Source organism: Maylandia zebra, linkage group LG22 (assembly GCF_041146795.1).
Source record: "Maylandia zebra isolate NMK-2024a linkage group LG22, Mzebra_GT3a, whole genome shotgun sequence".
Lineage (NCBI taxonomy): Eukaryota > Metazoa > Chordata > Actinopteri > Cichliformes > Cichlidae > Maylandia > Maylandia zebra.
The window spans coordinates 9,630,500-9,655,549 of record NC_135187.1 but is presented as its reverse complement, the minus strand read 5'-3'; the positions used below and the strand labels follow the sequence as shown (position 1 = coordinate 9,655,549).

At 39.8% G+C, this 25,050-nt stretch overlaps 2 protein-coding genes and 1 pseudogene across 2 annotated transcripts; 1 reads left to right on the top strand and 2 right to left on the bottom strand.

Moving 5' to 3' along the window:
- Positions 1-1,526: 1,526 nt before the first annotated feature.
- Positions 1,527-4,954, bottom strand: LOC143414781 (phytanoyl-CoA dioxygenase, peroxisomal pseudogene; annotated as a pseudogene).
- A 3,482-nt stretch (positions 4,955-8,436) lies between these two features.
- Positions 8,437-13,204, top strand: LOC143414689 (interferon-induced very large GTPase 1-like). Its single transcript, XM_076879519.1, has one exon. It carries the CDS (start codon positions 8,437-8,439, stop codon positions 13,138-13,140), a length of 4,704 nt encoding a protein of 1,567 aa, XP_076735634.1. The 3' UTR covers positions 13,141-13,204.
- Positions 13,205-15,066: 1,862 nt separating this feature from the next.
- LOC143414639 (XK-related protein 8-like) lies at positions 15,067-21,274 on the bottom strand. Its single transcript, XM_076879427.1, has 2 exons — positions 21,124-21,274; positions 15,067-16,462 (listed from the first exon to the last, which is right to left on the bottom strand). Exons 1-2 carry the CDS (start codon positions 21,257-21,259, stop codon positions 15,795-15,797), a joined length of 804 nt encoding a protein of 267 aa, XP_076735542.1. The 5' UTR covers positions 21,260-21,274; the 3' UTR covers positions 15,067-15,794.
- Between the last annotated feature and the right edge of the window lie 3,776 nt (positions 21,275-25,050).

Below are 25,050 nucleotides of genomic sequence, written 5' to 3'. Positions count from 1 at the left end.
GGCCAATAACCTGCCTCAGTACCACAAGGACGCTCCTGTCAGGCATCATAGTGTGTAAGATGAACAGGCTCATGGCTCAATATATGAGCAGAGCACAGAAAGGAATTGGCAGGAATACCAGAGGAGCGAAACACCAGCTACTGGTAGACAGAGCAGTCGCCCGAGACTGCAAAGCAAGAATGACCAACCTGTGCACTGCCTGGATTGATTACAAGAACCAATCCAGGCAGTGCCAGGAGGCCAGGACCTCAATGGAGATGTGGCGTACAACACTAGAGGCCAACTTCAAGCCAATAACACAGGTCACCATCAATTGAGGGATCTACCAAGGAGATGCTCTGTCCCCACTGCTGTTCTGCATAGGCCTGAACCCCCTCGGTGAGATCATTAACAAGACTGGCTATGGATACCGACTACCGAATGGAGCAGTTGTCAGCCACCTCCTGTACATGGATGACATGAAGCTGTATGCCAAGAGTGAACGAGACATCGATTCACTGATCCACACCACCAGGATATAGAGCAAGGACATTCCGCCTGGAGAAATGGATGGTAACAAAGAGAGGGAAGATAGTCAGAACTGAGGGGATTGAACTACCAGAAGGCAACATTGCAGACATCAAGGACAGCTACAGGTGCCTGGGAATCCCACAGGCAAATGGGAACCATGAAGTGGCCACTAGCAAAGCTGCGACCACCAAGTACCTGCAGATAGTCAGGCAAGTCCCAAGGAGTCAGCTGAACGGTAAGAACAAGATCCGGGCTATCAACACCTACGCCCTGCATGTGATCAGGTAGCCTGCTGGGGTAATAAGCTGACCAAAGGAGGAGATAGAAGCCACTAACATCAAGACAAGAAAGCTCCTGACCATTCATGGAGGGTTTCACCACAAGACTGTACGCTAAGTCTAATGAAAGAGGCCAGGGACTTGTGAGTGTGAGTACCATAGTACAGGATAAGATAACAAACATCCATGAATACATCAGGAAGATGGCACTAACCGACCGTGTCCTCAGTGAATACCACAGGCAGCAGAAACCCAAGAAAGAAAATGAAGAGGAGAAACCAACATGGCCCCTGCACGGTATGTACCACCAGCAGATAGAGGATGTATCAACTTGTAAAAATCTATTACAGAAATTTGCCCATTTGTGTAATTAGTGTCTTCTTTTTTCTCTGCTTTGCTAAACAACTTTTACAGATGGATTTTAAGTGGATCTCTGTGCTGTAAAACACTGTTAAATGTCAGAATTATACACAGACTAATCCAGTGCATTTTGGTGAAAGAAAATTAATGACAGTGTTTGGAAAAAAATTAGATAACAGTGTTTTTCAACCCTTGCACAGCACTCAGCAGAAAAACCCCCAACACTTTGTTACAGTGTTGCAAGCCTGTTGCTTCTCATTTAGCCGCTGCAGATGTGGTGAAGTTTCAGCTCAGATTCATCACCCTGTAAGAGTATCTTCATATCCCTGCACCAAACAAACCAGAATGGCCCGTGTGTCTTTGAAAGTGACTTCATCACTAACAGCATACTTCCTCGCTACAATCTCCTTCACCTCTTTCTCTGTTTTCCTGTGTGTTTCCTTTCACATCAATATAATAGCAATTACTGCTGGCATACTAACAGGAGATGACCATGGCCAGGAGAAGCCCAGTGTCTGGTTCATATCAGGGCCGTGGATGAGCAGTGGGTGGAAGAAGACTGTGTCACCCTATTCCATTCCTGGGATACTGTGGGTCATAGTCTCGGACTCCATGGTACATCTTGTTCACTCAGCCCTCCAACTCAGGATAGTCATGTTCCTGCAGCATGTCATTGTGTGATCCTGGCAGGACGACCGGGCAGCTATTCTGCCTGTTCACTGTCTCCATAGCTGTCCATACAATCCCATCACATGGTCAAAAGAGGAAGTAATTCAGATCCTGATGAAATGGATGACAGGACGTCTTCTTACTTGCATCAGGAGGTTTGTTGATCAGCGTCGTGTGCATAGCCATGATATTCTGTCCAGTGAAACACTCAATTTACCAGCAATCCCTAAGTACATACCGTAGTTAGGGATTGCTGGTAAAGAGCCGTACCGGAAGAAGTCATGATCCTCCTGCAAGTCCTGCAGTTCAGAGACAGCTTTCTGATTTCAAATTCAAATTCAAATTTTATTTGTCACACACACAACCATACACAGTATGACATGAAGTGAAATGCTTGTAGCTGTGCAATGCCTGACCATTACATGACAGTGGTTTTACAGTATTTACAATTTACAGGTTATTACAAAATTTACAGATTTAACTTGGAAATTTACAGTAAAAATGTGCAAATAGCAGAAAGAGATTATAAATTATAGGACGTGTGCATGAAGGAAAACCAGAGTGCGTGTGGTGAAACCAAAGGAGGCTGAATAATTACGCACACCCCACTTTTCATTTATTAATTTGTAAAAAATGTTTGGAATCATGTATGATTTTCGTTCCACTTCTCACGCGTACACCACTTTTCACGTGTACACCACTTTGTGTTGGTCTTTCACGTGGAATTCCAATAAAATTGATTCCTGTTTGTGGCTGTAATGTGACAAAATGTGGAAAAGTTTAACTTTTGCAAGCCACTGTATACATGCATCGTCTTCCTAATGTAATCCCCCCTCCCCCCATTGTTTTATAGGTTGACAGGAACTTTCTTTTATCTCCGCTGACAACTTCCCTTAGAAATCGAAACTAAACCGAGCTGCACAAACCAGGAACAAGAGATAGGTATGTATGTTGAATATTATTTTTTTCTTGTTTGCCTCTAAAACAGTGCTTGTCACTGTACGATCGTAAAAGGCCCGTACAAGAGCTGTTACAGGCTTAAAGAGGAGTGACGATCAGAGAGTAGCACTATGGCTTCATGCCGTGAAAAATCGCGTTCAAGTGATCCATTTGAACGACGCTTACATATTTTTTGCGCTCTTTTCCGGTAGTTCTTCTCCTTCAGATTCCTCCTTCGACTCGCCTACTCTAAATCTGTGCCGAGTTTCATCTCAAACTATTCTAAGATTTCCGATATCTATTGATTTTTTTCATGTTGTATTTACTTTCGTTTTGTTAAAAAGCACTGGCCTGGTTTCGAGTCTGATCTGTGTCCCTTTGCTGCATGCTCCCCGCCCCCTCTCTCTCTCCACTTAACTGTCGGCCGACATGTTTGTTGCGAATTCCATATCAACTATCAAGGATGATTTTTAATACATTTAACATTCAATTTATTTTTTTTCTGATTCTACTTTAACAATTTTTAATATGGCGTCATCATGTTCCATTAACTTTGCTGAATTTGAGGATAACTGTTATCTAACTCTTTAAATATAATGAATATTATACTTGTTTAATTTTATTTATCTGAGCGGCTTCAGATGAAATTATACAGGCATGTAGAGTAGGTGAACAAAACAATCAATCCATTGAGATTTTGATGTCAACTATCAAGGATGATTTTTAATGAATTTTTGATATGCTGTTGTCATGTTGCATTGAGCTTATTGAATTTAAGCAGAAATGTCCTTTAATCATGCAGTAGATTGAGAGAAAACTCTCCTCTCATTATGATGAATGAGTTGAAAATGACTCCAAGATTCCTCATTGTGTTTTCAGTACATACACATACACATGTCTGTCAAGGCCCAATTGTGGAGGGGACCAGAGAAAACTCCAGAGTCCTGCATTTTTTATTATTATTATTATTATTATTTTTTTTTTATTTTTTTAGTAAAGTCACATACTAATTCAATATGAATTTTGTTTAACTTTGGTCAGCAGTTTCAAATTTCTTTCAGTGTCGCCTGCTCTGGTCCCTGGAATACAAACATTTTTGGTCCCTGATGTCTCTGAATCCACATTTCTAAGAATAGAGTCTTGAGTAAGTATCCCCCCCCTTGCTTTTTGTGTTGCAGAATAGAGAAAATTATTTTTGTTGGTGGTGCATCGAGACTTCTATTTCGGGCTACAATTCCTTTTTGCGGTCACCCTTTGAGCCAAATTTCCCAGCTGCTTGGTCTCAGTGATAACATGATACTCTTTTCGCTCCACTCTTACAGTTTGTTTCATTACACTTATGGTGCCACCTGATTTAAGCCAGATTTCCATTCATCTCTGTTAATGTAGCTTAATTTAACAAAAAGTCATCTCTAAGGAAGTTCTCATGATTTCTTGGTCTTTTATTTCCTCCTTAGTTTGAGACAGTGGGAGAAGTTAATGCATGCATGCCTTTAAAAAAAATTCTTACCATTTTCCCACAAGGTGCATACAAGGTGGAGAAACACAATAAAACAATTCAAAGGAGAGACATGGGATCTGCTTTTGGTTTGATCTAAACCCTAACTCTAACTTACAGATGAAAACATTAAGAATAAATATGATTCTAAAGATGAAAGAAAATACAGTTAGGTCCATAAATATTTGGACAGAGACAACCGTTTTCTAGTTTCCACATTAACACAATGAATTTTAAAAGAAACAACTCAGTTGATGTGCAGACTTCTTGCTTTAATTTAGTGGGTTCAACATAAAGATTACATAAAAATGGGAGAAACTAAAGTGTTTTTAACACAATCCCTTCATTTGGAGGTCTCAAAAGTAATTGGACAAATTAAATAACTGAAAATTAAATTTTCATGTCTAATACTAGGTTGAAAACTGTTTGCTGACAATGACAGCCTGAAGTCTTGAATTCATGGACATGACTAAATGCTATCTTTCTTCCTTTTTGATGCTCTGCCAGGCCTTTACTGCTGCAGCTTTCAGTTGTTGTTTGTTTGTAGCAAACAGCATGCATTTCACTTGTTGACGTTTATTCTTCAACAAGTGAAATGCATGCTCAGTTTGGTTAAGATCAGGTGACTGACTTGGCCATTCAAGAATATTCCACTTATTTGCTTTAATAAACTCCTGGGTTGTTTTGGGTCATTGTCCATCTGTATTATGAAACACTGTCCAATCAATTTGACTGCATTTAGTTGGATTTGAGCAGACAGTTTGTCTCTGAACACCTCATCCACAATTTATTTGGCTGCTTCTGTCATGTGTCACATTATCAATAAACACTAGTGTCCCAGTGCTACTGGCAGCCATGCATGCCAACGCCATCCCACTGTCCACACACACTTTTTTTAAACTTTATTTTTGTTAGTTTAATTTAAGTAGCTTTTTTTTTAAAACTTATATTATATTCAGTTTTCCACTACTCTACACTGTTTTACTGATAAATATTAATCCATTCTTTAAACATGGGAACAAACCTGGAGTACTAGTATTTATAAAGCTCTTATTGTTTTATTGAGCACTCAAAGCGCTTTACACTTCATGGAGTGGTAACCCATTTAAACAGCCCTTCATTTCATTCCATGCATTATCGTCACTTACTGATTTCTACATCAGGACCAATTTGGGGTTCAGCATGCTTTCCAAGTATGTTTTGGCATACAGACAGCCCAAGCCACATTTTATGTGTTCTAGGAGATCTCAAAGTGTTGGTCTTTTTTTTGTGGCTTCAGAAATATTGCATGGCAGAAAACAGAATGGTTGGTTGGTTGGTTATTGGAATTGGGATGCCTACTACCTGGCATGTAGTAGCATTGAAACTACAACATGCAACACATCGTTTGCCGCCAACTAGTGAGTGTAAACAATTGCAGACAGCCAGTGTTGACAAGCATAATAAATTACCTGGTTTAATTTAACCAGTATCTGCTCTGTGGAAGAAACTGGGCATCACTAGGCAGGCTGGCTGGCACAGGAAGGAATCCCAGAACAGCTTGAAAAGTATGTTCAAAATCTGTTTTGACACAGAAATCTCCCAGCCAACCAGGACGTTCAAGCCAGGAGCCTACTTGCTTTGAGTGGACAAGCTGTGTAGTGAAAAGTCTTTTTTCACATACACTCACTAACCACTTTATTAGGTACACCTTGCTAGTGTTGGGTTGGACTGCTTTTGCCTTTAGAACTGCCTTAATTATTTATGACATGAATTCAACATAGTGCTGGAAACATTTCTTGGAGATGGAGATGGGGCAAATGTGGCTCAAGAGTTGGGAGTTCACCTTGTAATCAGAAGGTTGCTGGTTCAAGCCCCGGCTTAGACAGTCTCGGTCGTTGTGTCCTTGGGCAAGACACTTCACCCATTGCCCCCTACTGGTGGTGGTCAGAGGGCCTGGTGGCGCCAGTGTCTGGCAGCCTCACCTCTGTCAGTGCGCCGTGGCTACAATGTAGCTTGCCATCACCAATGGGTGGATGACTAGATGTGTAAAGTGCTTTGGGGTCCTTAGGGACTAGTAAAGCGCTATACAAATACAGGCCATTTACCATTTGGAGATTTGAGTCCATATTGACATGAAAGCATCACATAGTTGCTGTCATTGCTAATGAGACAATCACCATCAAGTCCCAAAGAGGCTCTACTGGGTTGAGATCTGGCAATTGTGGAGGTCATTTGAGCACAGTGAACTCTTTTTCATATTCAAGAAATCAGTTTGAGATGATATTTGTGACATAGCATAGTTATGCTGCTGGAAGCAGCCATCAGAAAACTGTGTGGTTATAATGGGATGGCTATGGTCAGTAACAAACACTCAAGTAGTCTGTGTCATTTAAACTACGTTCAGTTACTATGTTCAGTTGGCCCAAAGTTTGTAAGGAAAACGTCCCCCACACCATTACTACTATTACTAGCCTGAACTGGTAGTTCTGGGTATAATGAATCCATGCTTTTAGGTTGTTAACACTCTTTGTGCAGTTGTTCGCATTAACCCAAACAATCATCTCCCTCACTCATGCGGCTCTGGAACAACAAATTCTTGTCCCTGTCCCTGTGTTTGGTCTCTCTGACCCTATCCTCCAAGGACACCTGTATTAGCTGAAGGACTGTTGACTTTTGCTTAATCAGGTGAAAGGACAGTCTCTCTTAAAGCTGAACACAGGATACACACACACACACACACACACACACACACACACACACACACATACACTCATGTACACTGACACAGACGCAGACTCACTCCCCTCCCCCATTTCAAATGCCTCTGAAGTTTGCCCCCCATCCGATGCAGACATTGGGTCAGCTGGACCCGAGCAGAGATGCTGCGACCCCAAGCTACATTGGCTTACTCTAACCCTTCTCCCCCACCCCTGTTGCTTGTCATGTGTTTTCATGGTGTTACGGTGTGAAGATTCATGTGCTTTTGAGTTTTTGTTTTCTGGTCTCATACTGATCTCCTATCAGAAGCTCAGTCTGCGTAGAGTTCTCTTTTTTTCTCCTCCTTGACCCTATTGTGTTGTACATTTAATTGTTTGTCTTTACGCTACCTGTTCTGACCTGTCTCCCCAATGTGATGTTTGTGTGATGTGTGTATGGCTGGATCATCATCCTCCTCCTCCAAAAATGTCACAGCACAAATTGAGACTCATCAGACCAATCAATAATTTTCTTCTATTGGCCAGTTGTAGTAAGCCTATATTGTGCACGCACAGATGCTCTTTTTGCATACTTTTATTGGAACAAGTGGTTATTTTATTTACTGTTGCCTTCTGCTCGATGCAGTCTAGTCATTCTCATTTATCTTCTAGCATTAACAAAGCATTTTCTCAGATAGAACTGCTATTCACTCAACATTTTCTATCCGGTAACCACTCTGTGTAAACCCTAGAGATGGCTGTGTTGGATGGAAAATCCCAGTAAATCCTGAAACTTAGTTTGAACTTGGACAGGTTGGCTTGACCATTATCTGTAGTTAGTTGTGTGCACATACAGCTCTCCAGCATCAAAACATTAACGTTCACATCTGTTTTCACCTCTTAAGCCCCTCCTGTATTATATCACAAAAAATACTGGCATATTTGTAAAAAATAGTGATATTAACAACAAACAAAAATGGTCATAGATTAACATCTGAATTTCACAGTGAAAGTTCAGGCATTGCAGAAAGTGACCAGATGTTTTGCAGAAACCTAAATAGCCTAGTGATGCCCAGTTTCTTCCACAGAGCAGGCTGTTACATTCAATCTTTAACTTTTATACATGCCTGCAGTATCACACAGCAACAGAAGTAATAAGCACTAAATATAATTTCAGAAAGATGTGGGCATTTACACCTATGGAACAGCAGCAGTTACTACTTAAACGATAGTTCAGTTTCGATGTTGCATTAATGATTTTAATTTTATCATACTGTTGATTTAATCCAGCCATGTATATGTCACTTTCTGATTCATTTTTATTTTGCAGGTATCTCATATGAGAACATGAGTGGAAACACAGAGAAGGTGGGAGAGCCCAAATATTTGTCACAAGAGCTTAGAGAATATTTAAGAATAGTCTCATTCTTTGACACTGTAATTTCTGAATGATGCATGATGTGTGTTATTTGCTTAACAGCCATCACAGCCATCACAGCCAGTGATGGAAGAAGACAGCCAGAACAAGTCATGGCAAATAGAAACCGAGACATTGCTTAACAGACTTCATCTTCAAGGCAAAATTCAACAAAAGTTGTCACCAGCAGATTTTCCTCAAATAGGTCCACCTGTGAAACAGCACCATGTAGAATCTGAGAAAGATCTAGTTCACACTTTTCTCCATAGGCTGATAATGTTAGACTACAGGGCCAGATATATTTCTGTAAGATCAAGCTGTCAGATCAAGGAGTCGTTCAAAGCCTCCTCCAGTGACTGGGATGTTTTTGTGAGCAGCAGTGTGGACACACATAAGAAAGAGCAGACTTCTGTGCATCCAATGGACGTTCAGATGGCAGTATTTCACTGCTCAGACAGCTTCCTGAAAGAGATGATGATTACAAAGCTCTCTCAGTGTCAGTATGCCTTACCTTTGCTTGTTCCTGACCCAGTTACAATGGAGATTCAGTTTCCTCTGTGGACTTTCAGAGAAATAACAAAAACCTGGAAGGTAACTCAGTGTGATTCAAAGATCGTCACCATGAAGACTGTTCCAGTCTACAAAGCTGAAACACCCTTGGTGTCATTTTTCCGTCTGGGTTCTTTGTCAGTGTCTAAATCTCAGCTGATGAACACTTTGATCAACAACTGTCACAACACCTTCTTCCACAGAAACTGCCCAGGAAGCACCAAGTCTCGCTATCTGATGGATGGTGTGGCAGAGATTGCCTGGTACTGCCCTGCTGGAAAACCCAATGATGCCTTCAATGACTGCATTGCCTTTTGTAATCTCCATGGTGATGCTCTATTGACTGAAAAACAGCGTGACATACTTATTGAAAAATCCTCCATTAATATTTTTCTTGTGGAATCTCTGCAAAGCAATGAAGAAATTCAATCACTCATATCTTGTGTTTTTAAGTCTCATAAGCCTCTCATTTGTCTCACTGTTGATGGCAGCTGTGATGCTGTTAAGACAAAAAATGGAAAGTATATAATGGGCCTCAAAGACAGAAACCACTCAGATGTATCTGAACACTTGAAAAGGATCATCAGAGAAGTTTTGTCTTCTCTTGATGGTCCCATCTTGAAACCATCCTTCCAGCTTGAAACCATGGCTGAGCTCTCTGGAATCAGAGTGGATGAAACTGACTCAGCCTGTCAAAGAGGGAAATTTGCTGCTATGGAAATAATCAATCTGCTTAAAAAGGATAACATGGATGTCTCAAAGATCAAAGATGAATTTCTCACTTGTCAAGGCCAACTGTGGCATCAGTGGAGCAAAATACACCGAGAACTGTTTCATCTCAGAGGAGACATTGAAATGGAGAAAAGTGACAAGGAAGATAAACTGATGGAAATACGTCAGAAACAATGTGCTGCTTCCTGCAGTAAACTGATGCAGTTGTTCACTGGAAGTCTCTCATCATTGCCAGAAACAGAGGGAGAGTATTTCCTAAAATGGATTCAGATCTTCATAGATGCCCTCTGCACAGATTATGTTTCTTCAATTCTCAAAAGCTATGATGAAAAGTGGTCTGAGGTCTTGGCTTTGAAGAACAAATGGGACAAATCAGATCTGTTATTAAGAAAAAAAACTGAACTTGAAAACATATCAAAAAAACTTCAGTCTGCAACTTTTGGTTTGGAGCACATCTTCAGAGAAATGGGACAGATCTATGAAGCCCATAAAACAACACAAAGAGAGAGCAGAAACACTGACTGGTCTAAATACCCTGAGCTGGCTGCACAGCTGATGATATCAGGACACTCGATGGAGCTGATGGATGGTGATGCAGGTCATGTGCCTCTAACATGGATCTCCAGTCTTTTAGAAGAAGTCATCAAGAAACTGGGAGACAAGAAAGTTTTTGTGTTGTCAGTTTTGGGCGTACAAAGCAGTGGAAAATCAACAATGCTGAACACCATGTTTGGGCTGCAGTTTGCAGTGAGTGCTGGCAGGTGCACCAAAGGTGCCTTCATGCAGCTGCTCAAAGTATCAGAGGAGATGAAGAAAGACTTGAAGTTTGACTATGTTCTAGTGGTGGACACTGAAGGACTGCGTGCTCTTGAGTTTGGAGGTAGCATTCTTCATCATGACAATGAACTGGCAACACTTGTTGTTGGTCTGGGAAACCTGACACTGATCAACATCTTTGGAGAGAATCCTTCTGATATGCAAGACATCCTGCAGATTGTTGTTCAGGCTTTCATGAGGATGAAGGAAGTTAAACTTTCTCCCAGTTGTGTGTTTGTTCACCAGAATGTCACAGATGTTGCAGCAGCAGAGAAAAACATGGATGGAAAGAGACGTCTGCAGGAAAAACTGGACCAGATGGCCAAACTAGCAGCTGAAGAGGAAGTTTATGATGCAGAGTGCTTCAGTGATGTCATTGAATTTGATGTTCAGAAAGATGTGAAATACTGTGCCCAGCTGTGGGAGGGCAGTCCACCCATGGCTCCTCCAAATCCAGGTTACAGTGAGAGCATCCAGGAAGTGAAGAACACCATCCTCTCTAAAGCTTCAAAGTCTGCTGGGATCACTCTCTCACAGTTCAAAACAAACATCCAGGACCTGTGTACTGCACTGCTGAATGAAAGTTTTGTTTTCAGTTTTAAAAACACACTTGAAATTGCAGTGTACAGAAAACTGGAAGTCCAGTATGGTAGCTGGACCTGGACCCTGAGGGAAAACATGTTGACCATTGAAAGCCAACTTCATAACAGAATTGAAAATGGAAAACTTCATGAGGTTGAACAATCTCATCTTTTTCAAGAAACAAGTAAAACATATGAAGAAGTCAGAAAAGAAATGATAAAGTACTTTGAGGATGACAAGGAGAAAGAGATCTTGGCTCAGTGGAAAGGACGGTTTGAAATCAAAATTAAAGAATTTCGTGATGAACATGCAAACAGAGTAAAAATAAAACTGGATGGCATTATCCAGCAGAAGAAAGGTTGTAAAATGATGGATGATAAGAAATCAGAGTTTGAGAACAAACTGCTACAGAAGAGCAAAGAGCTCACTCAGCAGCTGAAGGATAAGGCCAAAGATGAAAAGGAGCTTCAACGACAGTTCAGCTCTGTTTGGAGCAGCTGGGTTACTGAATTAACAGCAGATATAAAACCTGTTGAAGAAATTAACTTGGAAAAAGATCAGTTAACGATCCTTCAAGAACTTGGTTTTGAGCCAGCTCTTATAAATGAATGTAAAACAAGTGGAAAATACAAGAAAATATCAGACGTTGGTGATTATTCAGTTTATATGATGACAAGTAGTAATCGGATGAGTCGTTTTGTAAAAAAGCTTATTTCAAGTGGTTTCTCCCATGAAGAACAACAACAGATCAGATCGTTCATTGACAAAGCTGAAAAAGACTCACTTGATGCAATCAGAAGCAAACCTGTAGTTACAAGAGGCTACTCAACAACTTATTTGCGTGAAGTAGCCAATCATGTAACATTAGAATTGCAGAAATTTCTGTCAGAGAAGAAATACCCTTTGAGGAAGGAGTTTAGTGTTGATCTCTTACTGTTTGTGTTCCACAGAGCAAAGAGTTGGCTTCTAGAGTCCCTGGAAAAATTTGTAAAGAACAATGATGCCAAGGCTTACTTAGAAAGTAAAAAAACACAATATTATACCGTTTTTAGAAGCTTTTGTAAAGAAAACTCATCTGCTGTTGTGCTTGGAGAACTAATCTGTGAGAAGCTGAAAGTTTCCACTGTTGAGGCTGTCTGTAACAAGACTGCCATTGATCTCGCTGGAAGGATGAGGTGTAATTTCCCAGCATTCAGTGGGAATAAACTGGAATTGGACAAACATGTGTTGAAGTCACTCATTGAGAAAGAAAACTTTGTTGATTTCATCACATACATCAGAAATCCAAGGAAACAAACAGAAGCTTTCATTAAAGCAGAAGTACAGAAATACATCTACATGAGTCACAAAGATGAAGCTGTGAATATACTCAAGAAAAATGTTGATGGCATCAAAACAAGTGTGACTCAGGCTTTATTTACTGCAACACAAAAGGTCCAAAATCAGAGAGGAGACACAGACATGTGGCTGAATGATTTTTCTAATGTTCTAAAGGATGTGCTGACATTTGACAACATTTGTTCTGAAAACTTCAGTGACATAAAACATTTTCACTTTCTCAAGGAAGAGATAGAAAAAGGATTTATATCCATCACTGAGCAGATGAGCAGCCTGTCACTGTATAAGCTGAAGGAATCCAGGCAGAAGCCTGAAGAAATCCTCATAGATCAGCTTTGTAACTGCTGCTGGGTAAACTGTCCATTCTGTGCAGCTGTTTGTACCAACACCATGAAAGATCACAGTCCTGATGACCACAGGACTCCTTTTCATCGACCTGATGGGATAAAAGGATGGCACTATAGAGATACAATAGAGCTCAGCATCATTTTCTGCACAACAAATGTTGCAAGTGAAGGATGTTTTTATCCTAGCTCTGATTCACAGAAAGCCATTCCCTACAAACAGTACAAAACTGCTGGTCCACCGTATGATACCTGGAGCATCACCCCTGATGGGTCTAACCTGGCATATTGGAAATGGTTTGTTTGTCAATTTCAAACGCAACTGGAAGAGCACTATGGGAAAAACTTCATGGGCAGAGGAGCTATTCCAGATCAATGGAAATATTTATCTAAAGATGAAGCCATTAAAAGTCTGGATGAAATGTTTTAATGAGCCAAAGAAACTGCAAATCTGCTGAAAATGATGATACTTGTTTTCACCTAACAACCCATGAATCCAGCTGTGACGGTCTGAGTGAGAAAAAGGAAATTCTATAAATTATTAACATGAAGATGTTATGAGTGACTATAAGTTAATTCACAAAAAATACAAAAGTCACATTCTCAATGTTTCGTCCATCTAGGCTTTCAGGGTGTTTTCCAGTTAAATACATGTTAACCTAATTTTGTTAATTGGGATATCATTCACCTGTTTATAACAAAGTTTTTTTTTTTGTTTATCAAATAGTCAAAAAATGTAAGGAAACTAAATCTAAAAACTGCTGTCAAACAAGTGTTAACACTCTTTGATCATTAAGTTCAAACATTGCATCTGAAACCACAACAAAAACATCGTCTTTTGTAATTTAGATTTAGATTCAATGTTAAGTTAAAGTTTATTCTCACAAATATATGATTTGAGATCTGTTTGACTGTCTTATGCTAATTTCATCTAAACCTGTTATATCCACACTGAATTTTGTTTAACTCGACTTTTATTTCATCTCATCTCTTTTTTTTTGTCTCAGCACTGGAATGATTTTTTTTATTATTTGTTTGCATTTGCAAATGTTTTGCGTGTTTAGTCAAGTGAAAAAAGACATGTGTCAACAGTTTGAACAACTTTTTGTTTTCTATGTCTTAAATAATAAAATAGTTTATGCTTCATCTCATTTGAATTGCTTTTTTTTTTCATTGTGTACAACATTGAATGCAGAATAGTCCATCTAATTGTCAAAATCTGCTAACCTTATATTTCATAAATTGCACTGACATGGAGCAGCAACAAATTCATCAACAACTGATAAAAAACAGATGAAACAAACCTGACAGCTGTCTGTCAAACTAAGTCAACTGGCTGTTTGTGTGATCAGATTTGTAAATTTGCAAATAAGTTTCAGTTACTTTGTTTTCATGTGTAACTTTTGCTACACTTCTGCCGCGGTGGATCAGCAAATGTGTGAGGAGAGTTGTTTGTAAATAAGTTAAGTCAGTGCATTAGGCCTGAGCTCAGGCTCACAAACTCAGGCATTCTCTCAGGCTGTACCTGTACCATAAATTACAGAGTACTTACCACTAGATGGCGCAGTACTCTTCAATTTAAGTGTGAAATTGGTAGCAGTGGTTGTGCTGATACAAGGCCGTCTCAGTTTTTACAGACTACAATGGATTTATCATGTGCTTGCTGTAAGTTTGTGTTAATGGGGGTTTTAGTGGCTGTCACTGGTAATTCATATTGGAGCTGCGTTAACTGAAACAGTTAACTAAAAAACTCCCTCTGTGAGTGTCTCACAGGACCTGATCTCCAACTAGAAGCCAGAGAGATGCGCTTTAAACTCACTGTTTAACCTTAACAGAATGTGTTCAAAATCACTATGAGCTTGCACAACTCTGGCTCACCATACAGCTGCAACAGCACAAATGGCCGGCTGGAAAATACTCAAATATGGTTGCAGTAAAAATGTCAAAGTACTTGCTTTGTTACATCACATTGTGAAATGTGAATAAGCAGTTTAACTGTGTACAAATCCCAGGAGCAGCCTGCACAGCACCGGCTGGACCCTTTAATATGCTTCAGGCAGGTCACTGGAAGGTCGGTGATTCCTCTGTGACCTTCTTATCTTGACCCTCTGAAACTTCTGCCCTGATCCCAAACATCCACAAACTAAAACCTGTGCACATTTTGCTTCTTTTATAGAAACACAGTACTGACACATTAATATATAATGTAAACACAAAAAGGAGGAAAATTAAGGGAAATGAGAGAATTAAAAGGGAAAACAAACACATGAGACCAGCATATGGATGATATAGTATGAGCTGATCATGTTTACTTAATTGGTTTTTTCCTTTTTCCACACTAAGCAACAGAAATATCTGAGATTTTCTGAGTTCTTTGTATATTTATGCATTTGCACACACATGCACGTGTGCACATTCACACACAGACAACTTCAACCCTCAAATACAGTATAAGGTTACATAGTTAATATGTGTTAAATTACATGTTAACACCTGCAATCAAAATGGTTTTATTAATCTTTCTATGTTTCTATTTTTTTTTTCGCTTTCTGTATTTTTGCTGCTTCGTTGTCGATACCTCGTTAATACCTTTATACCTATTTCACACCTCCTACATCACAACTATTGCGTAAGAAAAAGATGCTCACAAAATGGTATAGAAATGGGAATTTAAAAAGCACACACACAAATGTTGAAAGGCCATTCAACGTTCTAGCTTTAAAATGACCATTTAAAAATTTTTGTAAACATGATTTTTATACTGGTTAAATACTGTCATATTTTTCAGGAAGGCAGACCCATTCATTAGCATTAGCAAACTCATCTCTTTGTCAACCCATCACTATTTCATACAAGCATGTAACAAGTGAGGCATTTTAAATGCTTCATTAGAGGAAAGCACAAGTTAATACAGAGAAAAGTGTTTTCTGTAAATTTATCCGCAGATAAACCTGAGTAACATCATAAGATATTGTATCTGTGGTTAATCAGCAGGTCAGAGTCCTCAGTCCTACACAGCCTTGTGACCTACATGACTCAGTCTCTTTCTAATCTCCACATCCTGTGGATGTCAAATGATGCAGGTCAGCAGAAGAAGTTCTCGGCCAGCTTCCTCATTCTTTTATTGTCAGTGGCCTTAAGGGGACGCTCTTCATCTTCAGGTTGCTCCTCTGTGATGGTGGCCCCTTTCAGCTTATCTTTATCAAGGTTTGGATGGAAGAACGTATAATAAATAACTTTAAATAACAGACCAAGGACGTAAACTGCAACAACACAGGCAGCTGTGGTTAAAGGGTGTGTCACAAAATCAGGAGGATGTGTGCTCATCTTCCAGCACCACAAACCACAGAGGATGCAAATATCAATAAGGATATACGCGTGATAGAGCACGGACCTGATCCTCATCCCCTTGGCCACACTAAACCAGTTAAAATACCAAATGAGGCCAACAGTGGTTCTGTAAAGCCATTCTCCACGAGGGTCATCCATGAAGTTGGTCTTGGATCGCCAAGCGAAGAAGAATAAAACCAGCCAAGAGCAGATGAAGTGGGTGAAGATGAAGCAGGGCAGCACGGAGGCGAAAAGAGTGAGAGCAGCGATGCGAGAAGAGATGAGAACCAGGTTCCAGATGAAGTAGAAAACTAATGAGATCATGTGGTGTTTTTCCTTCTCTGGCAGGAAGGTGCGCATTGAGTGATCGTAGGTGGTCAAAAAGGAGGCGATGGACAAAGTCGAGCCGATGGCCTTCAACACTGAGGAGAGAGCGAGGGGCAGAGTTAGAACAAACGTTGATTCTTTGTTAGAAGATCCAAGTAATTTACGAGTTCAAAAAGCAACCCCAAATATTTTCAAACATTTTTTGTCATTCAGTATTTTATTATTTCGACTGTATGATGTTTGTTTTCACAGAAACAGCGATCATTTGGCATTTAACATTTTCCCATCAACCAATTATAATAGGTTAGTATAATTATTTCTCTTCTATTCACATCTCTGTGTGAGCTCCAGCAAAGATGCTTTTAACTGTCTGCTGCAATTTCACTTTCCAAAATTTTATGACCAGATTTCACACAAAAATTGAAGCAATTTTGAATTTGATGGCAGCAACACGTCTCATGGAGGCAAAAGAAGGCTGGACAAGTAAGTGAACAATTTCAGAAAAATGTTCCTCAGTGTTCCTCATCATCTACACTGGAAAAAAGGGATTGGCCAGCTCTTGGATTTACATAAGCAGCTTGCATGTATTTAGCACAAGTGCCTCATGCTTTAAAGTTAAGTGTAACTATATAGTGTAGCAACGACATGATATGCAGAGAGGCTAGATTAAATTGTTCATATCATGTTTGAGTGAAGTATAGCTAATATGTTAAATCCTGCAACTCTGCACAGGATTTCAGTTCACGCTTTGGATCGTGGTTTGAGGAAGGCATCCATCTCAGTCAAGTCGAGCAGCCACCTCTACTTTTTTTTGGTATACCGAAAAAAGTAAATTGGGTGGTTGTTACATTAAAAAAGTCTAACTTGTAATTTGAAGAAAATAATTTCATGTTTCTATGGTGAAAGTAATTAAATCATGTAGGATCTGTATGAAATTCAGCAACTTAATTTGTTCCTGTTGAGATGACCTGTTACAATCTAGTAAGAGTGGTTAGTTTCTGGACTCATGAAATTAACAAGATCACATGAGTTTTCAAAAACTGCAGGAAAACCACTGGAGTTATAAGAGGCAGACAGCTACACACACACCACGTGTATGCCATCGCTTTGTGGTTCAAATCCACAATCCACTGGGTGTTCTGGTTTCCTCCCCTAACAGTAGCACAATTAGAGTTAGGTTAATTGGTGATTCCAAATTGCTCCTGAATGTGAGTGTAAATGGTTGTTGGTCTCTATGTGATAGACTGGTGAGCTGTCCAGGGTGTACCCTGCCTCTTAACCTGTCACTTTGGGGTTATGCCCCAGCCCCCCAGAACCCGGATAAGGATTGGATAGTTGTTGTAAGTAGGGCTGGGTATCATCACTGATTTCTAGAATCAATTCATTCCGATTCACAAGGTCCCGAATCTATTCAATCCACGATTCGATTCAATTCGATTTAAATCTGGGAAATTTTGCCTCAGAAATATTATAATTCAGATCAGTACATTTACATATTTTTGTATCTATAAAAAGGAAGCTGACACTTTCCAGACTGTGAGCATCACAGCAGATGCCTTTGTGTCAAAGTAGCTGAAGATAAAACACAGAAAAACAAGAAGGTGATTTTCCTGGTCTGGATTTTATAAAAATATTCTGCAGTAGATCAAAAACAAAAGAAAACCATTAATCAGCATATGAACATTACCTCTGAAGTTACAGAGGTTTTATTAGAGACACGGCTGAGCGTTTTGCATAATTTTAAAAAGTTTAAATTTGTTCAGTATTGAAGGCAGAAATTAGGTTTTCTTTTCTGAAGTAAGTAAAAGGAAACAAACATTGGCCGACAGCCTGTAAACAACAGTAGACTTGTGCGTAACAAGCAAGCGAATAATGAAGAAAACAGACTTTTAGACGGGAAACTGTTCTTGAAGTACAGAGAGAGAGAGAGAGAGAGAGAGAGAGAGAGAGAGAGTGAGAGAGAGAGAGAGCTGTGCATGAAGTGTGATTTTATTGTGGTGGAAGCAAAACAGCAAAAGTCAGAGTGAATTCATGACGATGTTTATGTGAAGCTTAGTTTGGATCTTCTTTTGCTGCTGGCTCGGTCAATATTGTTTGGAGAGAGATAAAACTAACAGCTTTATGATCAGCGCAAAAAGGGCGTAAACACAAAGCGCAGACCCGCCGAAACATTGGAATCAGTGAGCTGTCGGCTTTCAGCCCCGACCGTGTCCGTGGCATCGGGTGAGAAAGGCGACATCTCACTGATTCTGATCCGTCGGCGGGTCCGCGCTTTGTGTTTACATGCAGAATCCGTGTTCCTGCTCTCATTTACTGTTTTAAATGTTTGGTGGTTGTTGAAATTTTGTGATCTTTCACCTGAGATTCCGGCGTTTCGAGAAAAATAAATTTATATTAAAAAATCGATTCAGGATTTTAATGAATCGATTTTACGTTATCCAAGCCAGAATCGATTTTAATCGATGAATCGATTATAAAAACCCACCCCTAGTTGTAAGTCCATTTAATTTTTATGTAAACCGGACTCTAGACTTTGTTGAACATTATGTAATATGAAGTGACCAAGTAGTATTGGGGTAAAAGTCATTGAGCAGTTCCAGATTACAAGGCTCAACTTACTTCATCTAAACATGTTTCATCATGTTTTATCAACACAAAATGAGCAGGCTTATTGAATATGAATAAGTTGTGTTGATTTAACTAAGTTGTTTAAGTTTCTGCCAAAGCAAAACAATTGTGTGCAACCAATGTGCACTATTGAATTAAGTATAGGGATGGGTATCGAAAACCGGTCCTTGTTGAGAACCGGTTCCCAGTGTTTCAATTCCTTGGAATTGTTTGCCATTTTTGCAAACGATTCCCTTATTGATTCCAGTCGCCCCGAATGACGTCACCACGTTGCGGAGCGTCATTTACCTGGCAGGAAACATGGCGGCTCAAACGCTAAAAAGTTTGGTCATACTTTACGAGAACGGATGACAACAGGGCAACTTGCAATACTTGCAAGTAGATATTTCATTTAAGGGAGGAATATGCAAAAGCATTTGCTCACAAAACACGTGATAACCTTAAATGAATGTCGTGTTTTTAATTCCGCTCCGGACTCGTGAATCTCAACCCCGCAGCAGCGGTAACGTTTGCACGTCCTCTCCCGTTAATGCGGCAGGTAAATAATCAACTAACAGTGCATATTATGATGGCGCGATCAGCCTTATTACAAAACCTGCCATTACTGTGCATTTAGGTGACCGTGATGAGAGAGACAGACAGAGTGCTGGCAGTTCTCGCTGCAGTCTACTGGTAGCGTCTCCTTTCAGGCCAGGATAGACGAATGTCACCGAGCAGTGACTAAGTTTGTGGTAAAAGGCCTTGCACCCATTTGCCACAGCAGATGCCCCCAATTTTCAGTAAGTGAATGTGTTTAATTGTAGGCAGGGACATTACTGGATATTCTTGTGTAATTGCTACTGAATAATTTATGTTATACTTTGTTATTGCTACAGAAGAATATTTATTTTATTATTTTACATTTACAATTTTTTTTCCTGGGGACCCCGTGACACCCCATTGAAGAGCCGTAGGCTGTGGATCTCTTAAGATCTCACTGTTGGGTTTGTAAGGCCATGCTGCTCCTAAATTTATGTCTTGTTCAAAGAGAAGATATAAAACAAAGTTCTAAGCTAATCGACCTTAGTGTTCTCCTTTTTAAAAAAAAAAAAGAATCGATAAGAGAATCGATAAAGAATCAAATCGTTAAACAGAATCGAAAATGGAATCGGAATCGTGAAAATCTTATCAATACCCATCCCTAATTCAGTACATGCAACATACTAATTTTTTTCAAGGCATTCTTTTTCTCCTGGATTACCCTTTTGTGTTACACAGTTCGCTGTTTTTCCTTTTGCTACCTAGCCTGACCTGTCTCCCCAAGGTGATATTTGTGTATTGTATGTACGGTCGGCAAGGTCCGTCATCTCGGTTGTGGGCAACTGCAACTGACAAATAAAGGCTATCTCATCATCTCATCTCTCACCAAATGGTGGCTGCCTATTGAACCACCTGTTGAATTGGCAGTTTGCACATCTGGAAAGGCACCATCAATGCTGAAAGTTTCTAGAACAACACGTGCTCCCATACAGACCTTTATGTAGAGAGAGCCTTAGAAACAAACTGAACAACACAGCAAGACAAGGCTGAACTGCATACTGCGTGTATTATAAAGGCTTCACGATAAAGTCTGGGTGACCTGGTCTGCCTTCAGTCACAATCTCTCACCAACTGAAAACATTTGCAGCATCATGAAACAAAAAATACGACTCAGAACTGTTGATCAGCTACAATCTTACATCAGGCAAGAATGGGACAGTGTTCCTCTCCCAAATGTCCAGCAGCTCATCGCCTCAGTTCCCAGACATTTACAGTCTGTTGTTAAAAGAAGAGGGCAAACTACATAGTGGAAAATTTGACCCTGTTCCTATTTTTTTGACACATGCTGCTGCCATCAAACTCGAGCTTGATGATAGACTGATATATTTTCTATGTTCTGTTGTAAATAAAATAAGTGTTTATTAATTTGCAGATCACTGGATTCTGTTTTTATTTACAATTTACACAGCGTCCCAACCCTTTTGGAATTCAGGTTATAAACAGATGAGAAACCTTTGAATGTGGTTTTATTCGTAATTCTACTTTCAACAAAAAGCTACACCTGAGTGATCCAAGTATACGTGATCAAAAGCTGAGTAACAAACTATACCTGTAACAGGATCCAGCCGACATTTGTCCAGAATGATGGTGAGCATGAGAGCAAGCTGCGGGGCGCTCTCTGAAAACGTCTCTATGAAGCGCAAAATGTAGAGATCCTGTCTCAGAAACTCGGCCACACTTTCCATGTAAGCTTTGCACAAACTTCTCCATGACTCCTGCATACCTGTGAACCAGAAAAACCAGTTACATCAAATCCTCCCACCAGACACGCTGAACTGAAAATATCTCCAACCAAAAAATAGCAACAAACGTCCGAATAAAACAGGCTTTACCCAATTATAATAAAGAAAAGAAAGATCTACAGAACATAAGTAGTAAACAACTAAGTGAGTGATTGATGTGACTAGCTTATATACTGAAAAGAAAATGGATCCATGACTCATGGGTCTATAAACAGAAACCTAAAATCAAGAGGAAATTAAACAGAATAATTTGTAAATAATTTAATGTTACTACACCTGTAGTGTAGTGGGTGCAGCTGCCAAATAAACAAGTTCATTTAATTTTATTTCCTATAAATCAAATATTTCTAGGAACATGTGAGGAAATGTAAAGATGGTGCCTGGGGCTCTATGAATGCACAAATATCATCATGAAACAACCTGAAGAAGATCCCCAGCTGGAAAACATGCAGCAGCTTGAGCTGGCACTGGCTCGGCTTCTTCTCAATCTTTGTCTTCATTTTGAAATCATCGTAACGGTACCACAGCCAGCTGTACACCTGAACCAACATGGACGAGCCCAAGAGAAACAGCAGCAGGAGGCTGAAGTACACGTAGGCCTCCTGCTTGTAGAGGGACACAGCAGCCCATATATCCAGCCCTATATCAAGCAGGAACAGCAACAAGTCCACACAGGTGAAGAGAAAGTACCGAGTGCAGCACTTAATCTCATCCTCGGAGCCCGGCATGCTGCCTCGATGGCCTGCTTCTAAAGCAGCTACGTCATAAACTAAAACTGAAACTGAAACAGCCAGCCAGCGTTTAAAAAACACCTCTTAGAGACTGATCTACTCATGATATGAGCTAATATCCACCCATCTTAAAGACACACATGCATACATATAATCAACTGTAGTATGTCCACCGAGACATGAATACAACTTAAATCTGTAAAAGAACAAATCAACATTAACACATTATAATTGATGAGAGAAAAATAAACAGTAAGGAACGATCTGGACTTTTGATTACAGCAGAGATTGTTACGAATGCATTGAACCGGCTATGGTAACTATTGTCCCTGATGTAAATATGAGTTTGTGAGTTTTGCAAATATCTATTTTTCATTTTTTTAGCAGCATAGTGCTTTTTTCCAATTATTTTTAAAAGTTAGGTCAAGGCTCCAAAAGCCCAAAGGCAATATAACAGTTTTTGTTTGCTACATGGATCATTTTAGTTCAGCTGGGTGTCTTTCCTTTTGTTATATTTCTTTAAGAGTTCAAAATGTGTTAATTACATAAATAAAATGTAATTTTCTCTGTAGCACTTCATGGATTTCATAAGCAACACACCTTAGTTGTTCACACAAAGCATAAAGGTAAAAAACAATATATACAGTGTTATCTTCATTTTAGATGTCAAAATGTATTTGTGGCTCCCAGTGTTTTCTTTTGCGTGGAAACCGGGTCCAAATGGCTCTTTGGGTGTTAAAGGTTGCTGACCCCTAGGTTAGACGGTAGAAAAAAGAACACGCTGAGCTAATGGCTAACAGCTAGAGGAGACTGTCGTGTCTAATAATTTGAAACTTCTCTTGATAGTTTGGGCGGAATTCTGTTGCTGGAAACCCATGGTTATTCATGTCCCATGTTGTTGCAGGTATGTGTATTTTAAAACATGTATTTGGTTGAGCTGCAGGTTAATTCTGTTTAAGAAATACTGCTTATTAAGTTTTGTCCAGTAGATGGCAGCATTGTTCCATTTACCATTGTACATGAAAGGAAATTTTGGTTTTGGTCTGGACGTTTATTTATTTTCACATGAATATGAATGCGCATTTAAGTAAATTAATTTTCCTTTTTTTTTTTTTTTTTTTTTTACCTAAACCACTATACAGTAATATTTTTCTTCTTTTTCCCGTAATAAGTTTTGTTGCCATTTTATTTTCCAATAAATTTTTGGTTTTTATTTATTTTGAGAAAATTAAGAGTTCCCTATACGATCATTTGTTTTTCCCGTTGTAGCAACGAAGCTTTTGCTGTGTTTGGGCGGAATCCTGTTGCTGGAAACCCATGATTATTCATGTCCCATGTTGTTGCAGAGACCCACAAAAGGGGAATAAACCACACCTGAGCTCTACCCATCTCGAGTCCAGAGAGTTTTACTCATACAGCACTGGAGATAGAGACTGAGAGGGGTTACACTAGCTTGTTTCAAAGATTCTGTACAGCAGCTTCAAATGTTTTCCAAAAACACACATACACTTACCTTATCAGTGTTTCTCAAACTTTTTACACTGTGTACCACATGAGAAAATGTCAAGCTCTCCCAAGTACCACTATGAAAGCATGAAACTCATAAATGTTACAACACAAAATTCCAATCTGTTACTAAAATGAAAAGTCACATAGGTTAAAATAAAAGAAAAAATCGTTGTATAATCATTGTACACATTGTACCATAGGCAAAGTTGTAGTATTTATTTTTTATTCTAATCCATTCTTCTTTTGCACTATTTAAATAACCTTTATCAGATTTGATGGTTTTGTTACAGACTTTTCAAAAAAGTGTTTTGATTTTCTTTCACAAATGTGGGGTTTAAATTGTGTTAAAATGTACAAAACAGTGATGTCATGTTTTGGACCCAGGCACAGAGAGACTTGATGGATTTAAGAATTTTATGATTTGGACTTCCGGTGTTTTGGTGGCGAGAGTAGCAGCATAAACAGGAGCTCCTGCATCGATAGCTAAAATAATCCGCAATTCAAGAATATAATTCATTAAAAGCGACTTTCCCTTCAAGAATAATGAGCGGAGATAAAAAATAAGAAGGGACGAGCCCCAGGCCGAAGCTTAGAAACGCGACTTGAGAGTAAGACATATGAAACACGCTCCGAGCAAGAGGGTGAGAAGATGGCGACAGAGGCCGCAACATAGGCCCCCTCAGACAAGTGGTGAGTGAAGTAGTGGCGGAGGGCATGCAAGACCTTAAGGCAGAGATGAAGAAGGAGCTATCGCTCGTGAGAACAAGTTTGAAAGAGGACATGAAAGCCCAAATGAGCGAGTTAACCCACGAGATAAATCAACAGGTTACCGCCGCCACAAGCAGGATCGAGGAGGTGGGGAAACGTCTGGAAGAAATGGAAAGAAACATGGTAGGGAAGGAGAAATGGGACATTGGAGTGAGGGATGCCATTGTTCAGCTGCTGGATAACCAGAGGCAGCTCCAAGAGAAGGTTACGGATTTGGAGGGGCACTCACGCCGTAATAACATACGGATATATGGCATCCCTGAGAACATAGAAGGCACCTCCATGCTAAGGTATGTGGAAAGCATGATGATATCGGAGTTGGGGGACGGTGTGGACTTGGGCAGCGAGAAGAACCTAGGGATAGAGAGAGCTCACCGGGCGCTGGGAGTGCAGCCGCCGCCGGGGGCGCCCCCTCGATCAACGGTGGTGCGCTTCTTAAAGTTCAATATTAAAGAACAAATCCTATGCGCTGCATGGAAGAAGCCTGGATATATAAAGGAGAAACGGATTTTCTTTGATCATGACTATGCCGAAAACATACAAATGAAGAGAAAAGAGTAAGGCCCAGTTAAAAAAGTACTTAAAGAAAACGCCATCCGGTTCCAGACCCTGCTTGCTAAATGCGGGTTCATTTTGACTTGGGAATGGTCCTATACAATAACGTGGAGGAAGCTGCAGCGGATCTTAGAAGACGGTGGGACCGGTGGCCACAAGAAAGCCCAAAGG

What these genes read in the sequence shown, in the direction of transcription:
- LOC143414689 (XM_076879519.1), top strand. Translation starts at nt 8,437, where the DNA reads ATGGAAGAAGACAGCCAGAACAAGTCATGGCAAATAGAAACCGAGACA.
- LOC143414639 (XM_076879427.1), bottom strand. Translation starts at nt 21,259, where the DNA reads ATGGAAAGTGTGGCCGAGTTTCTGAGACAGGATCTCTACATTTTGCGC. An exon ending in TCGGCTGGATCCTGTTACAG is followed by an intron (nt 16,463 to 21,123) that starts GTATAGTTTGTT and finishes CTCTCTCCTCAG; the next exon opens with TGTTGAAGGCCATCGGCTCG.